Source organism: Leuciscus leuciscus (genome assembly GCF_965113295.1).
Source record: "Leuciscus leuciscus genome assembly, chromosome: 7".
NCBI lineage: Eukaryota > Metazoa > Chordata > Actinopteri > Cypriniformes > Leuciscidae > Leuciscus > Leuciscus leuciscus.
The window spans coordinates 39,218,838-39,239,249 of record NC_138731.1 but is presented as its reverse complement, the minus strand read 5'-3'; the positions used below and the strand labels follow the sequence as shown (position 1 = coordinate 39,239,249).

The following is a 20,412-nucleotide window of genomic DNA, read 5'->3' as shown; positions in this document are numbered from 1 at the left end:
CTAATCGGCGGACCATGGCAAATAGGGCCCGGGGGATTACTTTTAACATTACCGTACTATTGGTTGTATTTTGTGAATAGAATATTACCAGATAATTGAGAAGGAGCAAGGATCTTTGATATTACTGTTCTGAAATCGTAGCCAGCTAACGTTAGCTAGGCAATGTTTACTGCACCAGCCGGTGTTCACCTGACATGGAGAGGTGGGGTAGCCTAAATAATAATTACAAGAGCTTCTCGGTTATTTTAGTCCCGTCCGAATGTGCATCTCATAACGTTAATCATAACGGACAATGTCAGTAAAGATTACGGCGACTTTTACCTTCTGTAAAAAGGTCCAGGAAAATTACCTCAGGAAACGTTTATATTAATAGACGAGACGTGCGAATAGACCCTCTGTAAATCAAGTAATTTCGTGTTTAAAAGTAGTTTCCTGTGGTTTTTCCAGTATTGAGACGCTTGAAAAGGCATTCAGTTGCGTTCTGGACACTAGGAGAAGTCTCCCCCAAGTGTTTTCTGGCTCCCTCAACGCAAGTGTTTTCCACATACCATTCAGAGCAGAAAGAAGTTCGAAAGCACTTGTAAGAGGCACGAAACTTACTTTTAGCGCAACCCAATCTGAAGTTAATTCATACATTGTTCGACCGGACATAACTGTTTTTTATATATATATATATAGGTTATTTGTGTTTGCGCACGTGATATCAGGAAGCAATGTAAATGTAAAACACACACGTTTCTTCAACTTATTAAAATATCTTCTTTTACTGCAACTATCTGTTTCTGCTTCTTTATCATATTTATAGTGTGTGATTTATAAAATACCTTATCCTACATCACATATTTTGATTTTGGACGTCTGGTCACTTTATATCTTAAATCAGAATATTATATTAATGTTAAGCATACTATGAATATTAAAATACGCCGAACCATGTGTCCTGTATAATAGCTACATGAATGACCTTTGCAGCAAAAAAACCCGCTTGAAAATCAGTTCGATATTCAGTGAGGTATGATTAATTAAATGCGCTGACAGCTCATTGCACCTGCCATACAGATTACACTGAGTGGAGCGGGTGACCGGTCTAAGATGGCGGCCCCACGGCTCGCCCGCGCCAGTAGGCAGTAGCGGTCGATAGGGCGTCTATCTATATTATTTCTCTGTTTAAATGCCCTCCGAAACGCATTTGAGACGGATTTGAATCCGATCCCTCAAACCACTTCAGGAGGAGATCTGAGACGCATTCCAGACGAAACTGGACAAGTGTAAATGCATATGGTTGTTGAAACCACATATGTAAATTGTACTCCTCCCAAAGATGCTAAAAAAAATAAATAAATAAAAGTGTGAGAGCGTATTATAGGTTATATGTTATATCCAGATATGACGACGCGCTGGAACCTATTTTTTTAGTCAATGGCTGGAACACGCATCACCGCAGATGAGCAACTGCATCAAGCCAACGTGCAAACTATCGCAAATCAAAGTGAAAGTAAGTCGCAGACGCTTAACACACAATCTTCATCATTAAAAGTAAAGAAACGAAATTATCTTACCAGGCTTACTGCTCTCTCTTATTGCGGTGACGTGCACTCCATTAAATCTGCATATAGCGCGAGAATTGAAGATCGAATTTAAATCCGTTTCGCAAAAATACATTTATGTGACCAGGTGTAAATGGAATCGTTTTGATAACTCAGATAGCTATGCCTCACGAATTAGTTTGCCAGCTGAACTCAGGTGTTGTGAGGTGTATTTATCATGTAGTCCTGAGGGATATCAGACGACGCTGTTGACGTTGATTCCTGCGATTATCATGAGAACAGCTTTCAATATCTCACATAATTATCATAAATAAGCCTAACGTAGAGGTTGTAAATAGTGTAAACGAGCACAATTTGCAAACTATTATGATAAATTGCAATAATCATGTCTAATGACATCATAACGGCCAGTGTTATGAAATAATGCGACGTAGGCCTACATTTAACTTAATTGATGTTATCTGGCATTTTGTAATGTTTACATTCCAATAAAAACAACACAAATTAAATTATACAGTAGGCCTAGACTATAGACTATTTACTTGTGATTTAGCTGCAATCATGTAAAAACGTTATAATATAGGCTAATATATTTACGACAGTGCAAGTATTCCACAGCGACTCTAGGGGTCGCTGTTTGACAAAAACACAATTTCTACTTAGTGTGGCTTTAAGCTGACTTACCTTTAATTTTTTTTTTTTTTCATCTATAGCTAGTGAGCTTTGAGGACTGATGGACATCTTGCACAAGTCCACTTCTCCTTCCAAACAGGTACCAGTATGTGCCACGAGCCCAGTCCACAAGTCATTCAGGGAAGAGCAGAAACCACCTCATTTTTAGTTGCTGGAAGAAGAAGAGCAGCTGGTGCTTTCAGTTGGAGTGTTCTGGAAGATTTGAAGTGATAGAAGCTCAAGCAGAGGCTCTTTCAAAACCAGGAGTCTATGATGGTTGAGTGCAGACCCTATTTATCCATCTAAGTTGTGGGTGGAGAGAATAAACATATTTGATCAGTACTGGTGTAGTAGCCTATGTCAATGAATGCAGATTTTTATTTATTTTTCATCTTTTAGGTAAATACATCACCTTGCCACTGTTTGTGTTGATTTGGAGAAATGTTTTACTCCGTATCAGCTCCCAGTAAGCAGGAGACAGATCTCAAAACAACAAACATCAACCCATGTGCTTTCTCAATATCACTTTATCTGTACTTTGTTCAATTATTGTGAATCGAGTAAGTTGTAAACCGGCACCACTCATTGTTTGGGAAATGGGACAGAGCTGACTATGCAAGAGTATCATAAAGTCTCAGTGTTGTGGAGGACATTATCTAAGCTATTACTTCAAGCACTTGCACTCAGTCATCAACACAAGAATGATGGGAATCATCTTCACATTCTTAAAGAGTTTTAGTTGCAGAAACATTATGAATGAATGGCTTTATTTATTCAGAAGTAATGCCCAGATTGTCCACACTTCTCACTAGATGGTGCTATTTCCACGATTCAGAAACATGCGGAAAAAAACATTAGGCTACACCCTTCATGTGGTGTAATTTTTTTTCACAGCTCCTCACAAAACTATTGTCTGTGGTTTACTTATTAGGGCAACTTAGCAAATTCTGGAAAAAAGTGCCCTGTTTTGTGCTTGACAGGCAGATTGTTAGTTGATAAGGATACACTACAAATATATAAAACAAAAACTGTGAAGTCTGACATTAACAATCAAAAATAATGACTGTTGTCAACTAACTTTCAACTTTGCAGGATTCTTTTTTTATTTTTATTTTTATTTTTATTGTATGAAACCATTGTATGGTTTACTCAAAAATACATGTATAAAAGTAATTTCACAGAAAATGTTGCAAAATATATGACTGGTGACTGTCAACAGCACTCCACCCACTTTAAAAAAAAAAAAAAAATTAAAGAGAACACCAGTTACTTCCCTCTTTGTGGTTTAACTTCCTTATTCAGAAACTAGTAATCATTATTTTCTATCCACCACACAAGGAGACAGAAAGTATTCTAGTTTAGGATGAAGGTAGTATCAACTTTTACATGTTCAGTATCACGTTCATCCATCGTTTTACTCTGAGGTGTTAACCGTCACAGGAAGTCAGCACTCAGCATTTAATGACTGTTATTTGTATCTTGCATTGGCCTGCTGAAAATTTTGTCATTCAAAATTCACTAGTATTTTCCAGTACTATGGGAAAAAAATGTAAGAGGGCAAAACTTCATAGACCAAAAAGCCCATAAGCTGCAAAGATTATCAAGTAACGATCCTCCACAATTTTCTAACAAATGAAGACATTAACACAGTGGTTTTCAATCCCAAAACCACCAAGTCGGCATGTAACGGGAGTTGTGAGTCTTTTATTCCCTATTGTTATGTATATATGTGTGAAACTGCTTCTGGAATGAGATTTGATTGTAGGGCAGGATTTGATTTCGTCCTTCTGGAATTGATCGGATCATAGGAAGTTTGCTGGCTAAATGAAGGAAGATGACAGGATATATAGCCCCACCTTCCATCGAGACACACGTCATGAAGAGAATAGACATCATTTCAAGGGGGAGGGGAGGTTAAAGTTTTTGATTAAAGTTTATTAGGGCATATGAATTAAAAAAATAATAATGATGTGCACGGATTAATCATTAATAATGAGCACTGCAAAATTGTGCAACAATTGTCAATTTTGATTTCATGGTGACTTTAAGGACATTTTACAACACACAATATTTTGATTACCAATATTCTTCCAGTACACTGTTAGAAAAAACTGTAGAAATTACAGTATTACTGGCAGCTACTTGCCAGTAACTTACTGTAGATTTAAATTGATGTTATTTACTGGCAACAATTTGTTCAAAATTAAATGAACATTAAACATTAACAAGTCTTTATCTTTACATAATAAAACTAAAATAACAGCCTCATGCAAAGCATTCTGGGAACCAAAACCTGAAGGAAAAAAAAACAGAAAAAGGTTGATGAAGATTTCTGGTTCCCAGAATGCTTTGCATTAGATTGTTATTTTATAATTTTATTCTGTAAAGACAAAGACTTGTTAATGTTTAATGTTCATTTAACTTTGAACAAACTGTTGCCAGTAAATAACATAAATTTAAATCTACAGTAAGTTACTGGCAAGCAGCTGCATAACTACAGCAAATTTTTTACAGTGTACTCAACAAGGAAGTATAAATAGAGTTCCTCTATTGGCCCTTTGTAGATCTGTGGAAGGATCTTACCAAAGCAGCATTTAAAATGAGCACAGAATAAGTTATGCAATAATTCAGACCTATTATTTCAAATATTGCACTTCTGATTTAATTCTTTCTTTCTTTTCTTTTCTTTTCTAAACAGAGTATTGATTATATTTAAACATCAAACACAAACCACTCTTCTTCAGGAAATCAAGCTCAAATAATTTAAGGACATCAAAATAAAATAAAATAAAATTTGGTGCACAGTCTTGAAGACCATATTGCTGCAACATAAAGAAAGTATTACCTATTCAGATCCGGCACTGTCAATGTAAAAATTTGGTCTTTGCAAGAGTCTAACTGGTGCATAAAGTTGTATTAATATTAAAATTAAAATCAGACATTAGAAATAAAACATGCAAAAATAGCATAACATTTTGAATGAGATGTATATTTTTATTTTGATGAATTTCCAGAGTTATGTTGCATACCACCACATAGTAGCACTCCATGTACCACAGTTTTAGTACATCCACAGTTATTATCAACTATGTATGTTACTGTAGCTGTTCAGACTAACGACTAGGAGGTGGTTTTATTCAAAGCAAATTACAAATAAGGAACATCGCAAGAGCCAACAATACTCGGACCACACAGTTTCCTAGTAAGCTAGAGCAGAAGTAGAAGTAGCAGAAGAGCTTATTTTATATATATATATGTGTGTGTGTGTGTGTGTGTGTGTGTGTGTGTGTGTGTGTGTGTGTGTGTGTGTGTGTGTGTGTGTGTGTGTGTGTGTGTGTGTGTGTGTGTGTGTGTGTGTGTGTGTGTGTGTGTGTGTGTGTGTGTGTGTGTGTCTAAAACGCACAACAGCAAGTGTAAAGAGAAGGTGGAAAATGGATACGAGAAAGTAAATTATGGCAGTTTGCATCAAAAATGGTTATAGTAGCCTAATGCGCTCAGTAACATTCATATTGTAAAACTTTTATTGTGAATTAAACTAGTTACTTCCAACTCTTGTTGAACTTGTGGTTTCGATTTGCATCGTCTCATCTCCCCATTGACCCACCCCCCATCATTTCTCATAATATTCATGTAAAACAGCATTAGCCTAACATCCCAAAAAAATAAATAAAAATAAATAAATAATAATAATCATTAGTTTTGGCGGACCACCGCAGTGACGCTTAACAACAGCGTTGCTGCAGTTGTCAAGTTTATCGGCACAGCCCTGAGACTTACATCACTGTACACTTCCTCTCTGCTTTCCTGTCATGAGCAGAAGTTTGCTAACTTTCTTTTCATTTTGAGGCAACGTTTGAGGAAACCAAAAACATCTCATAGCCACATAACGGTTGTATCTCTCTAGGGCGTTGCATTTCGACAAAAGTAAGTAGGCTAAGGCTTGTTAAATACTTTACGTTTTTACTAGTTTTAACAAAGAATGTGCATGACTAAATAATTGTATTATAATTCTTATTCTTATCAGTGTTTTTGGACAGTAGTTGCTGTAGCTATAAGGAACAGACAGCTATAGTTTTGATCCGCTTAACCGTTCAATAATCCACTCAAACTAAATATTTTCTTGATGATGATTTACAACATTTAAAATGAAAAGTGTTTTATTTGGGTTTAAGTTATAGAGATCTCAGACATTCACACTCTAATTCAAATGCATATCTGGAATAAGTAAACACTGAGATTTTACTACATTTTATCACTTTATACAGTAAGGCAAGGCAAGTTTATTTATATAGCACATTTCATACACAATGGCAATTCAAAGTGCTTTACATAGAAGAAATTAAAATAATTAAAAGAAATAAGAATAATTAAAACAGTTTAGAAAAATAAAATAAAATACAGTAGGCCTACAGTACAAACAGTCGGACGAACAGCGGCGCAGTGCTCATTCAGTAAATGCACAGCGAAACAGAAGTGTTTTGAGTCTGGATTTGAATGTGACTACTGTAGGAGCACATCTGATCTCTTCTGGAAGCTGGTTCCAGCTGTGGCTGGCATAATAGCTAAAAGCAGACTCGCCATGCTTAGAGTGAACCCTTGGTATTTCTAGTTGATGTGATCCTAATGATCTGAGTGATCTGTTGGGTTTATATTCAGTGAGCATATCTGCAATGTATTGAGGTCCTAGGCCATTGAATGATTTATATATAGTAATAATACTTTAAAATCAATCCTAAATCTAACTGGGAGCCAGTGTAAAGACCTGAGGACTGGTGTGATATGTTCATATTTTCTGGTTCTGCTCAGAATCCTGGCGGCAGCGTTCTGTATGAGCTGCAACTGTCTTATGGTCTTTTTGGGAAGGCCAGTGAGGAGTCCATTACAATAATCCACCCTGCTGGCGATGAAAGCATGCACAAGTTTCTCTAAGTCTTATCTGGAAACAAAGCATCTAATTCTTGCAATATTTGTCATTAAGGAGTAAGGAGAATTCTCTAAATAACTATAATGGCTATAATTAAGACACTATATTAAAGGAATAGGTAACAAAAACAATGAATATTCTGTCATTATGTTGTTCAACAGAGTATTATTTTCTTTCTTCTGTGAAACACAAAATAAGATGCTTGGTAAAATCACCATGCTGCTTTTTACCATAAAACAAAATGAATGGTTATTTACACTGTCAAGCTCAAAAATGGACAAAAAACATCATAAAAGTAGGCTATCATAAAGTTGTACAGTGTGCATTATATGATTTGAGCTTGACAGTAGGCCTATACAGACAATAAAAATCCAAACTTCCATTGTGTGGTAATCAGAAAGCCATTCTTTCTAATAACTTCTCTTTTGTTTTTCATGGAAGAAACAAAGTCAAGCAGGAAAATTTTCATTTTCAAACAAGCTATCCGTTTAAGCATTCACAACACGGAAAGGGGTGTATAACTTCTCACTTTGGAATCTAAATATAGCTCTCTGTGTGAGAAAGTAAGCATGTTTCATTGGGTGATGCGATAAAACCATGATGAACAAATGGCAAGCACACAGATCCCTTAACCGTCTATGGCAGTCTATAGACCGTCAATGTCATCCCCTTCTGAGATGTGTTACCCACACATCATATTGGCGACTGCAATTTCTTTTCAAGTTCACACTTTCTGTGCAGCACCTTGCACAGCTGCTGCAAAACTGCTCCGGCGTAGAAAAGTTTTCATTGCATTATTTAACAAATGTGAATCTGGACTACAAAACCAGTCACATGGGTCAATTTTTTGAAAATGAGATTTATACATCTTCTGAAAGCTGAAGTAATAAATAATAAAATAGCTTTCCATTGATGTATGGTTTGTTAGCATAGGACTAATATTTGGCCGGGATGCAACTATTTGAAAACCTGGAATCTGAGGGTGCAAAAAAATCGAAACATTGAGAAAATCGCCTTTTAAGTTGTCCATTTATGTTTGCGATTGTGCTGCATTCACTCACACACACACACACAAAAAATTTTTTTATATATATATTTACGGTAGGAAATTGACTAAATATCTTCATGAAACATGATCTTTACTTAATAGCCTAATGATTTTTGCCATAAAAGAATAATAGATCATTTTGACCCATACAATGTATTGTTGGCTATTGCCACAAATATACCCGTGTGACATGTGACTGGTTTTGTGATCCAGGGTCACATATAGCAACTGCAATCTCATTTCTCGTTTCATTTTCAATAGTTGTTTGGGATGCTGAAAATAAGGAACTATGATAATAAAGAATACTGTTTTAAATTAGGAAATGCTTCAGTCGGTGTGTCTGAGGGGACTTCTCCTGCTGTTGGTGGGAAGACAGGGTAGGTACATGTGCAAATGTCCTTAAACTGGATTCACAGCTGTGTTTGAAACCTGAACAATACAGGTAGCATAAGGAGGTGGGAAGGCATTACGCCAATGTTTGCAAAGCCTCATTTCTTGCCTATAATATCCCATGATCCTGTGCCTGCAGTTCATACAAAAACAAAGAGAGTACAGGGCAGCTACCTTCAGATTTGGACACAGCTGTCCATCTCGGCCTGCCTCTTTTAAAGAATTGTGCCACTGTTCCAAAACCTAGTGAGCTGCAGAGAACAAGTGATTTCTATAGTTTGGCATTTAAAGTTTGGGGTCAGTAAGTTTTTTTTTTGTTGTTTTTTTTTGAAAGATACTTTTTTATTTAGCAAGGACACGTTAAAATGATCAAAAGATTTCTCAAGGATCATGTGACACTGAAGACTGGAGTAATGGTTGCTTTGCCATCATAAGAATAAATTACATTTATAATATATAGAAAACAGTTCAATTGTAATAGCATTTGACAATATTTCTGTTTTTACTGGATTTTTTTATTAATGGCATTAAAACAAATCGTACCAACTACACATTTTTGAACAATTGTGTACTTATTGAAATTTCTCTTTAGAATTTGAAGAATGTGTCAAAGAAGGTATATTAATAGCCTACTGCATACCTTTTGGAAAAGTCTTCAGTCAAATGCTATGAAATGCTGCCTACACTAGGTTTTGGAACAAAGCCTGTGTCTCACAAATAAATGAAATTTGTATTTGTGTCTGTTAAAGGGTTAGTTCACCCAAAAATTCTAATTCTGTCATTAATTACTCTCCCTCATGTCGTTTCAAACCTGTAAAACCTTCGTTCACCTTCGGAACACAAATGAAGATCTTTTTGATGAAATCTAAGAGCTTTCTGTCTCTCCATTGTCATTGACAGCTGCGCAACTACCACTTTGATGCCTCAAAAAGTTCATAAAGAGATCGTATAACTAATCCATGTGAATTGAGCGGTTTAGTAAAAATGTTCTGAGGAGACTCAATTGCTTTATATGATGAACAGATTTAATTTAGGCTTTTATTCACATATAAACATTCATCAACTCACACTTCAGTTGTGGTAAACGGAAGTATGTGCGCTTGACGTGCGAGAACCAATGAGGTTCATTCTCGTGTTACGAAGGACGTTTGAGCTTCTGCAAGAACCAATGAGGTTCATTCTCGTGTTACGAAGGACGTTTGAGCTTCTGCAAGAACCAATGAGGTTTGTTCTCACACGTCAAGCAGGTTCGGTTGAGCTTTTGTTTATGTTCGCTGATCAATGTGTATATGTGAATAAAAGCCTAAATTCAATCAGTTCATCATATAAAGCGATCGGATTACGATCTCTTTATAAACTTTTTGAAGCGTCAAAGTGGTAGTTGCGCAGCTGTCAATGGAGGGACAGAAAACTCTCAGATTTCATCAAAAAGATCTTCATTTGTGTTCAGAAAATAATCAAAAGTCTAAAGGGTTTGGAACGACATGAGGGTGAGTAATTAATGACAGAATTTTTATTTTCATTTTTAGGTGAACTACATCAATCATAACATATCAAATATCCAGAATGCTGAATCATGCAAACAAAATAGACTGTTTAAAGACATAACTGAAGTTAAATCTGTTTGTTGCAGTCTACACTCAGGAGCAATGCTTAAAAGCTTCAGTAAACTCATGTGGAGACTGTATCAAGTCCGGGCCCGGCTGTGCCTGGTGTAAAGACTTGGTAAGCCCTGCTTTATGGTTCAATTTAATTGCCCTTCAGAAAAGAACTGACTGTCTGAACTCAGTCCAAATGTATTAACACTACTCATGCTAATATAACGTAATTTAAAGTAGTTTCAACAATTTCAATCCCTAGTCTCTCTCACAAAGTTATAATTTGACTTACGGTATAAAGTTTGGTCCAGTTTATTCTGACCAAGAATCATGTATTTATTCTTGGTCAGAATAAATGGGGGCCCATTGGGGGGGGGCACACTAATTGATAAGCATAGAAAATACTTCCAAAATATGGCACAGCAGTTTGAAAGTAACAAGTGATGATAATTTCAGAGATAAAAGCAAAGTTCTGCTCATGAATTTCTTGCTTGCTAAGTGCCTCAAACAGAACTCGATCAATACTTCATCACAAGCACTCATAATATCAACCCAATACCTTTTAAAAATCAATTATATTTATTGATAAAAAGTCAAACTCTCAAAGTTTCATTGTTGTCAGACAATGCCAGGAAATTTCATAAGTGCCTTCAACTTTTGTGTGCAATATGTCTCAGATGGTCAACTATTTGATCTCCAACATTAGTAATGAAATGCTGGTCTGTCTAATTCTCAACAGCTTTTTCAATTCAAAGCATATTGAATTCCACATTGCATCTTCTTCAAATCCTGCTGTTTGTCTTATTCAAACAACAGAATTTCACCAAGACTGGGGAGCAGGAAGCAGCACGTTGTGACACTGTAGCCTTTCTTATAAATAGAGGATGTTCACCCAATAGCATAATAAATCCTAAAAACAATATGCATAAGGATTTAAACAAGCCCCTGACTACTGGTGAAAATCCAGTGCAGATCCAACCACAAGAAATACGTCTAGATCTTAGACCAGGTATGTTATATACTTACAAACTACTGTATTGACCAAAACAATGACTTTTTTAATGTAAGTTTGAGACTGACTTTCAAAGAATACAGATGACTAATTGTGTTGTTTTCTTAGGGATGCCCCACACTTTTCAAATACAATTCAAAAGGGCTGTAGGCTATCCTGTAGATCTTTACTACCTAATGGATCTCTCCTACTCTATGAAAGATGATTTGATGAATGTGAAAAATCTGGGAAATAGTTTACTCAAAGAGCTCACTAAAATTACGGGCAATGCCAGAATAGGTAAGCATGTATATCTCAATCAGAGTTGAATTGTTATGGCAATGGCTTCATTAACCAACTTTCCTGATGCAGGATTCGGTTCGTTTGTCGACAAAACTCTTCTTCCATACACCGACACCAATGAAGAGAAGCTCAAACAGCCATGCGCGATTAAAACTGAACCATGCCAGCCAGCATTTGGCTTTCAGCATGTGCTTTCACTGACAAAAGATGGGAATCTGTTTAAAAATATGGTAGACAAGCAGCATATATCTGGAAACCTGGACCCTCCGGAGGGAAGCCTGGATGCCATCATGCAAGCCGCGGTCTGCGTGGTGAGATTTAAAACGTTTCACACCACATAAGCATGCATAAGTGGTAGACATTTATTTTGGCAGCCATTTTAACAGATTGCATCATCCACGCTGTGTGCAAAAGAATGGGAAATACATGTCATGCTGTGAGAAACAGGCTTAAATACTTACAGTACATGAAACCTGTAGAGAATTTCTTTGTGCTTCATTATATATAATGCAAATGAGCATTACGTTAGATGAAGCCTGATTCATGCATGACGTTCTATATCATGTGAGTAAATAAAGTAAATGTGTTACCTGTGCACAGAATGAGATTGGTTGGGGAAACAGCACTCGGCTGCTGGTGCTGGCTACTGATGACGGCTTCCACATGGCAGGGGATGGAAAACTCGCTGCCATTCTGGAACCAAACAAAGAAACCTGTCAGCTGGTCGATAACAAGTACAGCAAGAGCAACTTCTGGGTATGATTTAATACTTCTGAATAACTTTAATTCTGAAAAACATTTGAACTACACCAGAAAGTTCCACAGCAGGGTTATAATCTAAAATTAAAAACAAAGATTTTTTATAATTTCATAACTTGAAATAAAATAAACATTAACTGAAATATAAAGTATATGAAGAGTTCAGATGCAAAAGCCTCTAAATGCCATCTGAAATTTTCTTATAGAATGATCATTTTTATCAAGCTTGTATATTTAAGTTCAGTAATTTCACTTAAATGACAATTAATAGGTAATCTTCATAGCCATTTAAGTGAAATTATTGAATTTAAATATACGAGCTTGATAAAAAGGATCATTCTATAAGAAAATTTCAGATGGCATTTAGAGGCTTTTGCATCTGAACTCTTCATATAGACAAAAAAAAAAAAAAAGTATATCAATGATACTAAAATAACACTGCTCCAAGGCAAGTTTAAATGTAAATTTTGTACATTTGGATAGACACTGACAAATTATGTACAGTATACAGTAATAATACTGTATACTGGAAGAGGTGTTAGTGAGGCCAGCAGGGGGCGCTCACCCTGTGGTCTGTGTGGGTCCTAACGCCCCAGTGTAGTGACGGGGACACTATACTGCCAAAAGAGCACCGTCCTTCGGATGATACGTTAAACCGAGGTCCTGACTCTCTGTGGTCATTAAAAATCCCAGGATGTCCTTCGAAAAAGAGTAGGGGTGTAACCCCGGCATCCTGGCCAAATTTGCCCCTTGGCCTCTGTCAATCATGGCCTCCTAATCATCCCGATATACTGATTGGCTTCATCGCTCTGTCTCCTCTCCACCAGTAAGCTGGTGTGTGGTGGGCGTTCTGGCGCAATATGGCTGCCGTCGCATCATCCAAGTGGATGCTGCACATTGGTGGTGGTTGAGGAGATTCCCCCCTTCTATGTAAAGCGCTTTGAGGTCTCAGAAAAAGCGCTATATAAATGTAACAAATTATTATTATTAATCATTATTATATACTAGACAATCAATCTTTGAATTCCACTAATTCAAGTATCTACAGTAAATACCTCAACAAATTTGTAAACGTGTGCATCTCTACATACTGTATTTATGTTTTAGATACTACAGTATCACCTTGATATATGTGAAAATATAACAACTATTAAATGATCTATGTTTTCAGGACTACCCATCTGTAGGACAGATAGCTCGCAAGCTGGAGGAGCAAAACATACAACCAATTTTTGCTGTCACTAAAAAAATGGAACCTGTGTACACAGTAAGTAAAACATGCTTATATCTAAAATAAGAAAATAGATTTTCTGGAGGGAAAAGGCTATAATAAGTTATCAAAAGTGAAAACAAGTGACTCAGCGGCACTTTAAACACATTGCCCAGCCATTATTGGCAGATTGGGAGTGTCTGAGAGTGATTCTTTTTGTAGTTACGTTTGGCGAATAAATTATAACACCTTCTCCTTTTACTTTGTGTCATTTAAGCACAATCCACATAGTAGTAGTAGTAATAGAAGTAGAAGAAGTATATTGGTGTACCTGACCACAGTTGTATGTTCTTTAATAGGAGCTGAGCAGACTGATCCCTAAATCTGCAGTAGGAGTGCTTTCTGACGACTCCAGCAACGTTGTCAAACTAATTGTGGATGCATACAATGTGAGTTCATTTCCAATCTGCACAATCCTTGTCTTTTTAAAGGCTGGAGAAATAAAACATTATAATGAGAGAGCTTTTCTGTGTTTAACACCCTTATCAATGTCCTATGGGGTTTGAACAGAACTTAACCTCTGAAGTGATCATGGCTCATGATGCCCTCCCAAATTTCGTATCTGTGAAATACTCATCAAACTGTCAAGGTGGAGAAAAACCCAGTGACAGGGGGAAGTGTGATAACGTGAACATCGGACAGGATGTGAGTAAGATTAGACACTAGCACACACAACCTAAAGGTAGACAGATCATTAATGCTAGTGCAGATGCAAATCTTGAGTTATCCTTTCTGCAGATTTAGCAAATGCAATAATACATGACTTTAAACTTTGTAAATGACCTTACTCTTACTTTAATCCTTTCAGGTGACTTTTAACGTGACAGTAACAGTAGACCAATGCATTGCCAGTCAGAGCTTCCTCATTGGGCCATTAGGCTTTAATGAAAAACTGAAAGTGACCGTTCAGACTCGATGCGAATGTGAATGTGATGATATGAAAGAAAATCATCCTCACTGTGGGGGAAACGGTAGAGTCGAATGTGGCAGCTGCAGGTAACAGAAAATTATAATTTACTCTAAATGTCTTCTTTTTCATCACGTTTTACTGATATTAAACATGCCAACAACATGTCTGGGTCATATATCAATAAAAATAAATACATAAAATAAGAAATTATATTTTGCATACAAAATGTTTTGATAATTTTCATGACAAATAATAATATTTTCTCCCACGAATTCTTAAATCCAAATAGTCTTAATGGTGAATCTCATTAGATTCTCATTGCAAAGTACTGTAGTTATAATAATACAACAAAAGTAAAGATAGCAAAATAAATTACCATTAAGTATTTAGTCTAATTAGTCTTTATACAGTATTTATTTATGCTTTAGTTGCATAAAAAAAAAAACCTAATGGTCCCAACAAATACTTCCTAATTACAATTTAAAATAACTTTTCAATTTGAATATATTTTTTAAATATAATTTAATCCTGTGATGCAAAGCTGAATTTTCTTTGCATCAAAGCATCATAACTACAGTTGCTTTACATAGTCTTTAAATCATTCTAATATGCTGATTTGCTGCTCAAGAAACATTTATTATTATTATCAGTGTTGAAAAGAGTTGTGTAATTTTTTTTTCTTCCTGGATTCTTTGATGAATAGAAAATTCAAAAGAACAACATTGCTTTTGTAACATAATACACTATACCGTTCAATACTTTTACTTTTATTAATACTTTTATTCAGAAAGGATGCATTAAATTGATCAAAAGTTACAGTAAAGACATTTATAATGTTACAAAAGATCCTATTTTAACTAAATGAAATATGCTAAATGAAATTAACTGTTTTCAAGATTGATAATAATAATTAATGTTTTTTGAACATTAAATTAGCATATCAGTATGATTTCTGAAGGATCATGTGACACTGAAGACTGGAGTAATGATGCTGAAAATTCAGCTTTGATCACAGGAATAAATTACATATTAACGTAGAAAACAGTTCTTTTAAATTGTCAAAATATATATATATTTTTTTGTATTTTTAATCAAATAAATGCAGCCTTGGCAAGCATAAGAGACTTATTTTAAAAACATTAAAAATCTTTATATACACGTGTGTGTGTGTGTGTGTACACCTGGAACTCCCTGCGTTATGGGGAACAAGTTTCCCCACAAGGATAGTAATACCAGTAATTTTTGACCTTGTGAGGAATTTTTTTTGGTCCCCATGAGGAAAATGGCTTGAAAATTTAAAAATGAAAATGCTGAAAGTTTTCTGTAATGGTTAGTTTTAGGTTTAGGAGTTTGTACATTATTAAAATCATTATGTGTGTTTTACAAAGTGAAGATGCAAAGATGCAGATGCATACATTGACATCCAGAAAAAACTTTTTCCAGTACACACAAACTGACAGACGGTCTATTACATATGACTAACATAAGCAACCTCCCCATGTCCGCAGGTGTAATACTGGTTTCTTAGGACAGCTCTGTGAGTGCAAACTAGGCGAAAAGGACGAGGCTTCACTGAAAAAACAGTGCCGGAAAGACAACGGGACAGAATGCGAAGGAAAAGGAGATTGTGTTTGTGGACGGTGTCAGTGCCATATCACAGAGGCCGGTGGCAATTTCTATGGCGAACACTGTCAATGTGACGATGAGCACTGTGAAAAATTTAACAATATACTGTGTGCAGGTGATTTGTGTGGAAAGGCTCATATTTTAGTGCTTCACAGTTTATTTTTGTCATTTTTTGTAATAATTTACGTGTAATGTTTTTTACTTTTTACAGGTCAAGGCACATGCAAATGTGGTGAATGTGAGTGTAAAGCTGGCTATGAGGGAACAGCGTGTCACTGTCAAAAATCTGATGAGTCTTGCAAGAGGGACGGGAATGTTTGTTTTAACCGTGGTAAATGTGTATGTAACCAGTGTGAATGTGAGAGAGGATACAAGGGGCCCTACTGCGAAACGTGTTCTACTTGTCAACGTCCATGTCAACAGTCAGGGTAAGAAAACTTGTGTGACCTTGACCTTTACAAAGCCACCCTATAAATACAAATGATTACTTTAAATACACGTTCTTCCTTAATTTCATACTAAAACTACTAATTTAGCTACAGAATTCTGATTCATTTAGTAAATCAGTTAATATGGACGATTTATTTAAATGATCCATTTCACGTTTTCTCAGTTATATAAATGATGGTATTTTCAAGTTGTATTTTAATTAGTTGTTTGCAATATATCAATAATATACATATATTAAATATAATAATATAAAATATAAATACAACTCTGTTTATTAAATGTTATGTTTTATATTTTAATATGTATTTAAAAATTATTCAAATATTCCTGACCTATTGCAGGAGTTGTGTTGAATGTATGGCCTTTGGGACCGGTCCGTTTGAAAAGAACTGCTCTTTATCCTGTGGTCATCTGAGTCTTGCGAAGGCTGAAAAATTACTCAAGAGCGACTGTCGAGTCAAAGATAGCGCGGGCTGCTGGATGTCATTCACAATGAAAGAACAGCTTGGATTCGACAAGTACTATATAAATGTCCTCGAAGACAGAGGTATAGTCTCTGACACCATTCCTGAAATATTGAAACATGTACTAGTTAATTGGGTTCTTTCATTATTGACCCTCATGTCATTTCAAACCCTGTGTGTGTGTGTGTGTGTGTGTGTGTGTGTGTGTGTGTGTGTGTGTGTGTGTGTGTGTGTGTGTGTGTGTGTGTGTGTGTGTGTGTGTGTGTGTGTGTGTGTGTGTGTGTGTGTGTGTGTGTGTGTGTGTGTGTACTTGTACAACTATCTTTGTGAGGACCAGTTTGAGTTTTAGACCACTGGAGTGAGGACAAAGAGAGTAAAGTGAGGACATTTTGGCCGGTCCTCACTTTCTGAGACCCCTTTAAAGGCCTGTTTGAGGGTCAAGACTTGGTTTTAGGGATAAGGTTATAATGAGGTTAAGGGTAGGTTTAGGGTAAGGGTTCGGGTTAGGCACTTAGTTGTGATGGGTAAGGTTAGGGTAAGCGGCCTCATAAAGCTAGATGTACAAGAATGAGTGTGTGTGCGTAGGTATACCCATGTTGTGGGGACAACATTTTTTCCCACAAATATGGCAATATCCAAAATCCTTGTGGGGAAATCTTTTGGTCCCCATGAGGAAAACATTACATTTACATTTATGCATTTGGCAGACGCTTTTATCCAAAGCGACTTACATTGCGTTATCCTATACATTTATACATACTGTAGGTATATGCAATCCCCTGGGATCGAACCCACAACCTTGCGTTGTTAACGCAATGCTCTTACCACTGAGCTACAGGAAAGCTACAAGAAAACATGGGGTGTGTGTGTGTGAGTGTGTGTGGGAAGAATTTCTGAAGAATCTTTATACTAATATTCTTTTCTATACAGCAATAGTTTATAAGGAAAAAAGTAAAAGCTGTAGTCATATGGACTTTTTATAATGCTTTTTGTCCTTTTTGGAGCATAAGTAACAGTAGGTTCGCAACAATATGAGGGTGTGTAAATGGCAGATTTTTCATATTTGGACAAATATTCCATTTTAAACAAATAATTACATTTATGCATTTGGCAGACGCTTTCATCCAAAGCGACTCACATTGCATTTCAAGGTTCACATTTACATTCTTATCAGTTCTTGCATTCCCTGGGAATCGAACCCATGACCTTGGCGTTGCAAGCGCCAGCGCTCTACTGTTTGAGCTACAGGAAATATCTTGTTTGAAACTGCAAAAAGAAAAGTTCTACCTTTATGTTTCTTGTGTTAGAATGTCCTGTGGGGCCGAACATAGCAGCCATCGTGGGAGGATCTCTGGCAGCTGTGGCGTTGATTGGTCTCCTAATCCTCCTCATCATCAAGGCAGTTATCTATGCAAGCGACCTTAGAGAATGGAGGAGATTTGAAAAAGACAGAAAGCATGAAAAAACATCTGTAAGTTCTGTTTTCTTTATACATAAAATAAAACCCCTACCCTTCATATTCAGAAAACTGCCAAAAGCTGTTAATTATTCACGCTTCTGCTTTTTTTAATTAAGTAGATTGTTTTCCTCTCCTCCCACAGGGTACCAACCCATTATTCCAGAATGCTACGACCACAGTTCAAAACCCAACGTTTTCTGGAGATTCTTGAAAACTTGTTGGAGTTGACACACATGAAGTAGAAAGTGGATGTGTATTAATTAATCTACAGGTCTGATGCATGATCATGCAATAAAATAAAATAGCTTAAAATGTCCATTGCGATCTTTATGTGAATTCATAAATTACATTGTTCACATAAATTTCTACATTGTTTTTATTATATTTGCAATAATTTAGATTAAATATATTCAGCTGCATTACATACATAATATTTTACATACTGTTTTCTTTTTTCTTTTGTGTCATTCAAATGTTTTTGTTTTTCTTTCAAATTTTGTACAGAGAAATATATACAGCGAAATCAAATTTGATACTTGTTGAGCTTTGATTACAATGAAATTCAGTAATTTAAAAAGTCCAAACATTACTTTTACTAAGTTCCATCTGGAATTAATTTATAAATAAATGTGTCATTATATTTCTGTATCGCTTAATGATAAGCAAGAACATTCGATGGCACTGTTTTCTGAGTGACCTGTGTGGGAAAGATCTTTGGAAAGATTTTGGCAATTTCAATTCACAAGGGCATCTCAAACATTTCTGTCTCTGATGTTGTGCATTTGTAAAAGCATTTATGCTTTAGAAGCTCTCAGTGCCTTTATATTTTTATGTTTCAATGTCTGTCCAGATGCAAATCGCTATGAAAACTAATGAGATCACTATGTAATACTGCATTTCACGGATTCTCTGTTATGAAACGAGCGGTGAACAAATGATGGCTTGCCACATTGTTAAGATAATAGACTTGTGAGCTGAAAATTTGCTTAGCTTTGCATTGTAACATGTCTAATGGTTCTTCAATGTTCATAACATTCAATTTAGGAGTGTGTTAGAATATGTTTGTATATAAGAGCTCTGTAAATGTCTTAAATATAAATAAATTACAACTGTAATTTGCAGGATTTGCCTTGTTCCTTTATAAATTTGGGCTATGCATTTGCATCTCTGATGGCACAACGCCATTTTAACACTGAAAATATTAAATCTTTATACTTTAGAAAGTTTAAATAAAAGCTAGAAAAATAAATGAAGATTACTAAATAAATCGATATATTTTTACTATAGTCGTTTTGACCATCTGGTCCATAACAGAGCAGTAGTAGTTGTGATGTGGGCTTCATGACCTTAATTAAATCTTTGCCAATTTGTTTGTTTATAGTTTTAACACCATGCCGGCTACATTGGCTATATTCATGGCGAGAAAGAGATAAAAAAAGGAATGATTAAAATAAGTTTTTAAATTTTATAAAAATTCTAAAGCTAGACCAGCGGCCGGTTACATAAACATAGCCATAATGTTAAGACAGTGTCTTAAGTTCTAGTATGACCTACTAGCAGTTAGTCAGGGGCAGTCAGTCTTAGTTTTCGGTATCAAAGTAGGCTTATCTACGTTTTTATGCAACTGATTTAAAAAAGCTATGAACCGTCTTAAAGAAAATAAATGTCTAACTTGTAAGACTAGTCTTAGAGGTTTATGCAACCGGCCCCTGGTCTTATTTCATTAAAAATCTTTTCAGAAGAGTCAACTGAAAAATAACGAGCTCGTACTATCGTAGTCCATCAAAATATGCTTCAGTATTAATGGATTTTGGAACGAGGGGCACAAAGGAGGATCTTCACCCGTATAGGTACTATGATCTCAGCGATTTTCAAAATGGACACAACGCTTTACACCAACCATAGGATTGATTTAGTAAAGTTTGTTTGTTATAATAAGTTTGAGATCTGAGGGTGGAATTGGGCACTTTTTGAGCTCTGAAGATGAAGATTCCTTAGCCA

The 20,412-nt window shown here is 35.8% G+C and overlaps 1 protein-coding gene across 1 annotated transcript; it reads left to right on the top strand.

Moving 5' to 3' along the window:
- Positions 1 to 5,994: 5,994 nt before the first annotated feature.
- Positions 5,995 to 19,532, top strand: itgb2 (integrin, beta 2). Its single transcript, XM_082174676.1, has 16 exons — positions 5,995 to 6,143; positions 8,511 to 8,568; positions 10,215 to 10,306; positions 10,996 to 11,188; positions 11,300 to 11,470; positions 11,543 to 11,784; positions 12,074 to 12,229; positions 13,404 to 13,499; positions 13,802 to 13,891; positions 14,013 to 14,147; positions 14,311 to 14,498; positions 15,921 to 16,153; positions 16,250 to 16,466; positions 16,830 to 17,035; positions 18,260 to 18,423; positions 18,554 to 19,532. The coding sequence occupies exons 2-16, from the start codon at positions 8,514 to 8,516 to the stop codon at positions 18,620 to 18,622; spliced, it is 2,307 nt and encodes a 768-aa protein (XP_082030802.1). The 5' UTR covers positions 5,995 to 6,143; positions 8,511 to 8,513; the 3' UTR covers positions 18,623 to 19,532.
- The last annotated feature ends 880 nt before the right edge of the window (positions 19,533 to 20,412 follow it).

Coding starts and splice junctions, on each gene's coding strand:
- itgb2 (XM_082174676.1), top strand. CDS start 8,514: ATGCTTCAGTCGGTGTGTCTGAGGGGACTTCTCCTGCTGTTGGTGGGA. Junction 13,500..13,801: donor AAATGGAACCTGTGTACACA/GTAAGTAAAACA, acceptor GTTCTTTAATAG/GAGCTGAGCAGACTGATCCC. Junction 14,148..14,310: donor ACGTGAACATCGGACAGGAT/GTGAGTAAGATT, acceptor TAATCCTTTCAG/GTGACTTTTAACGTGACAGT.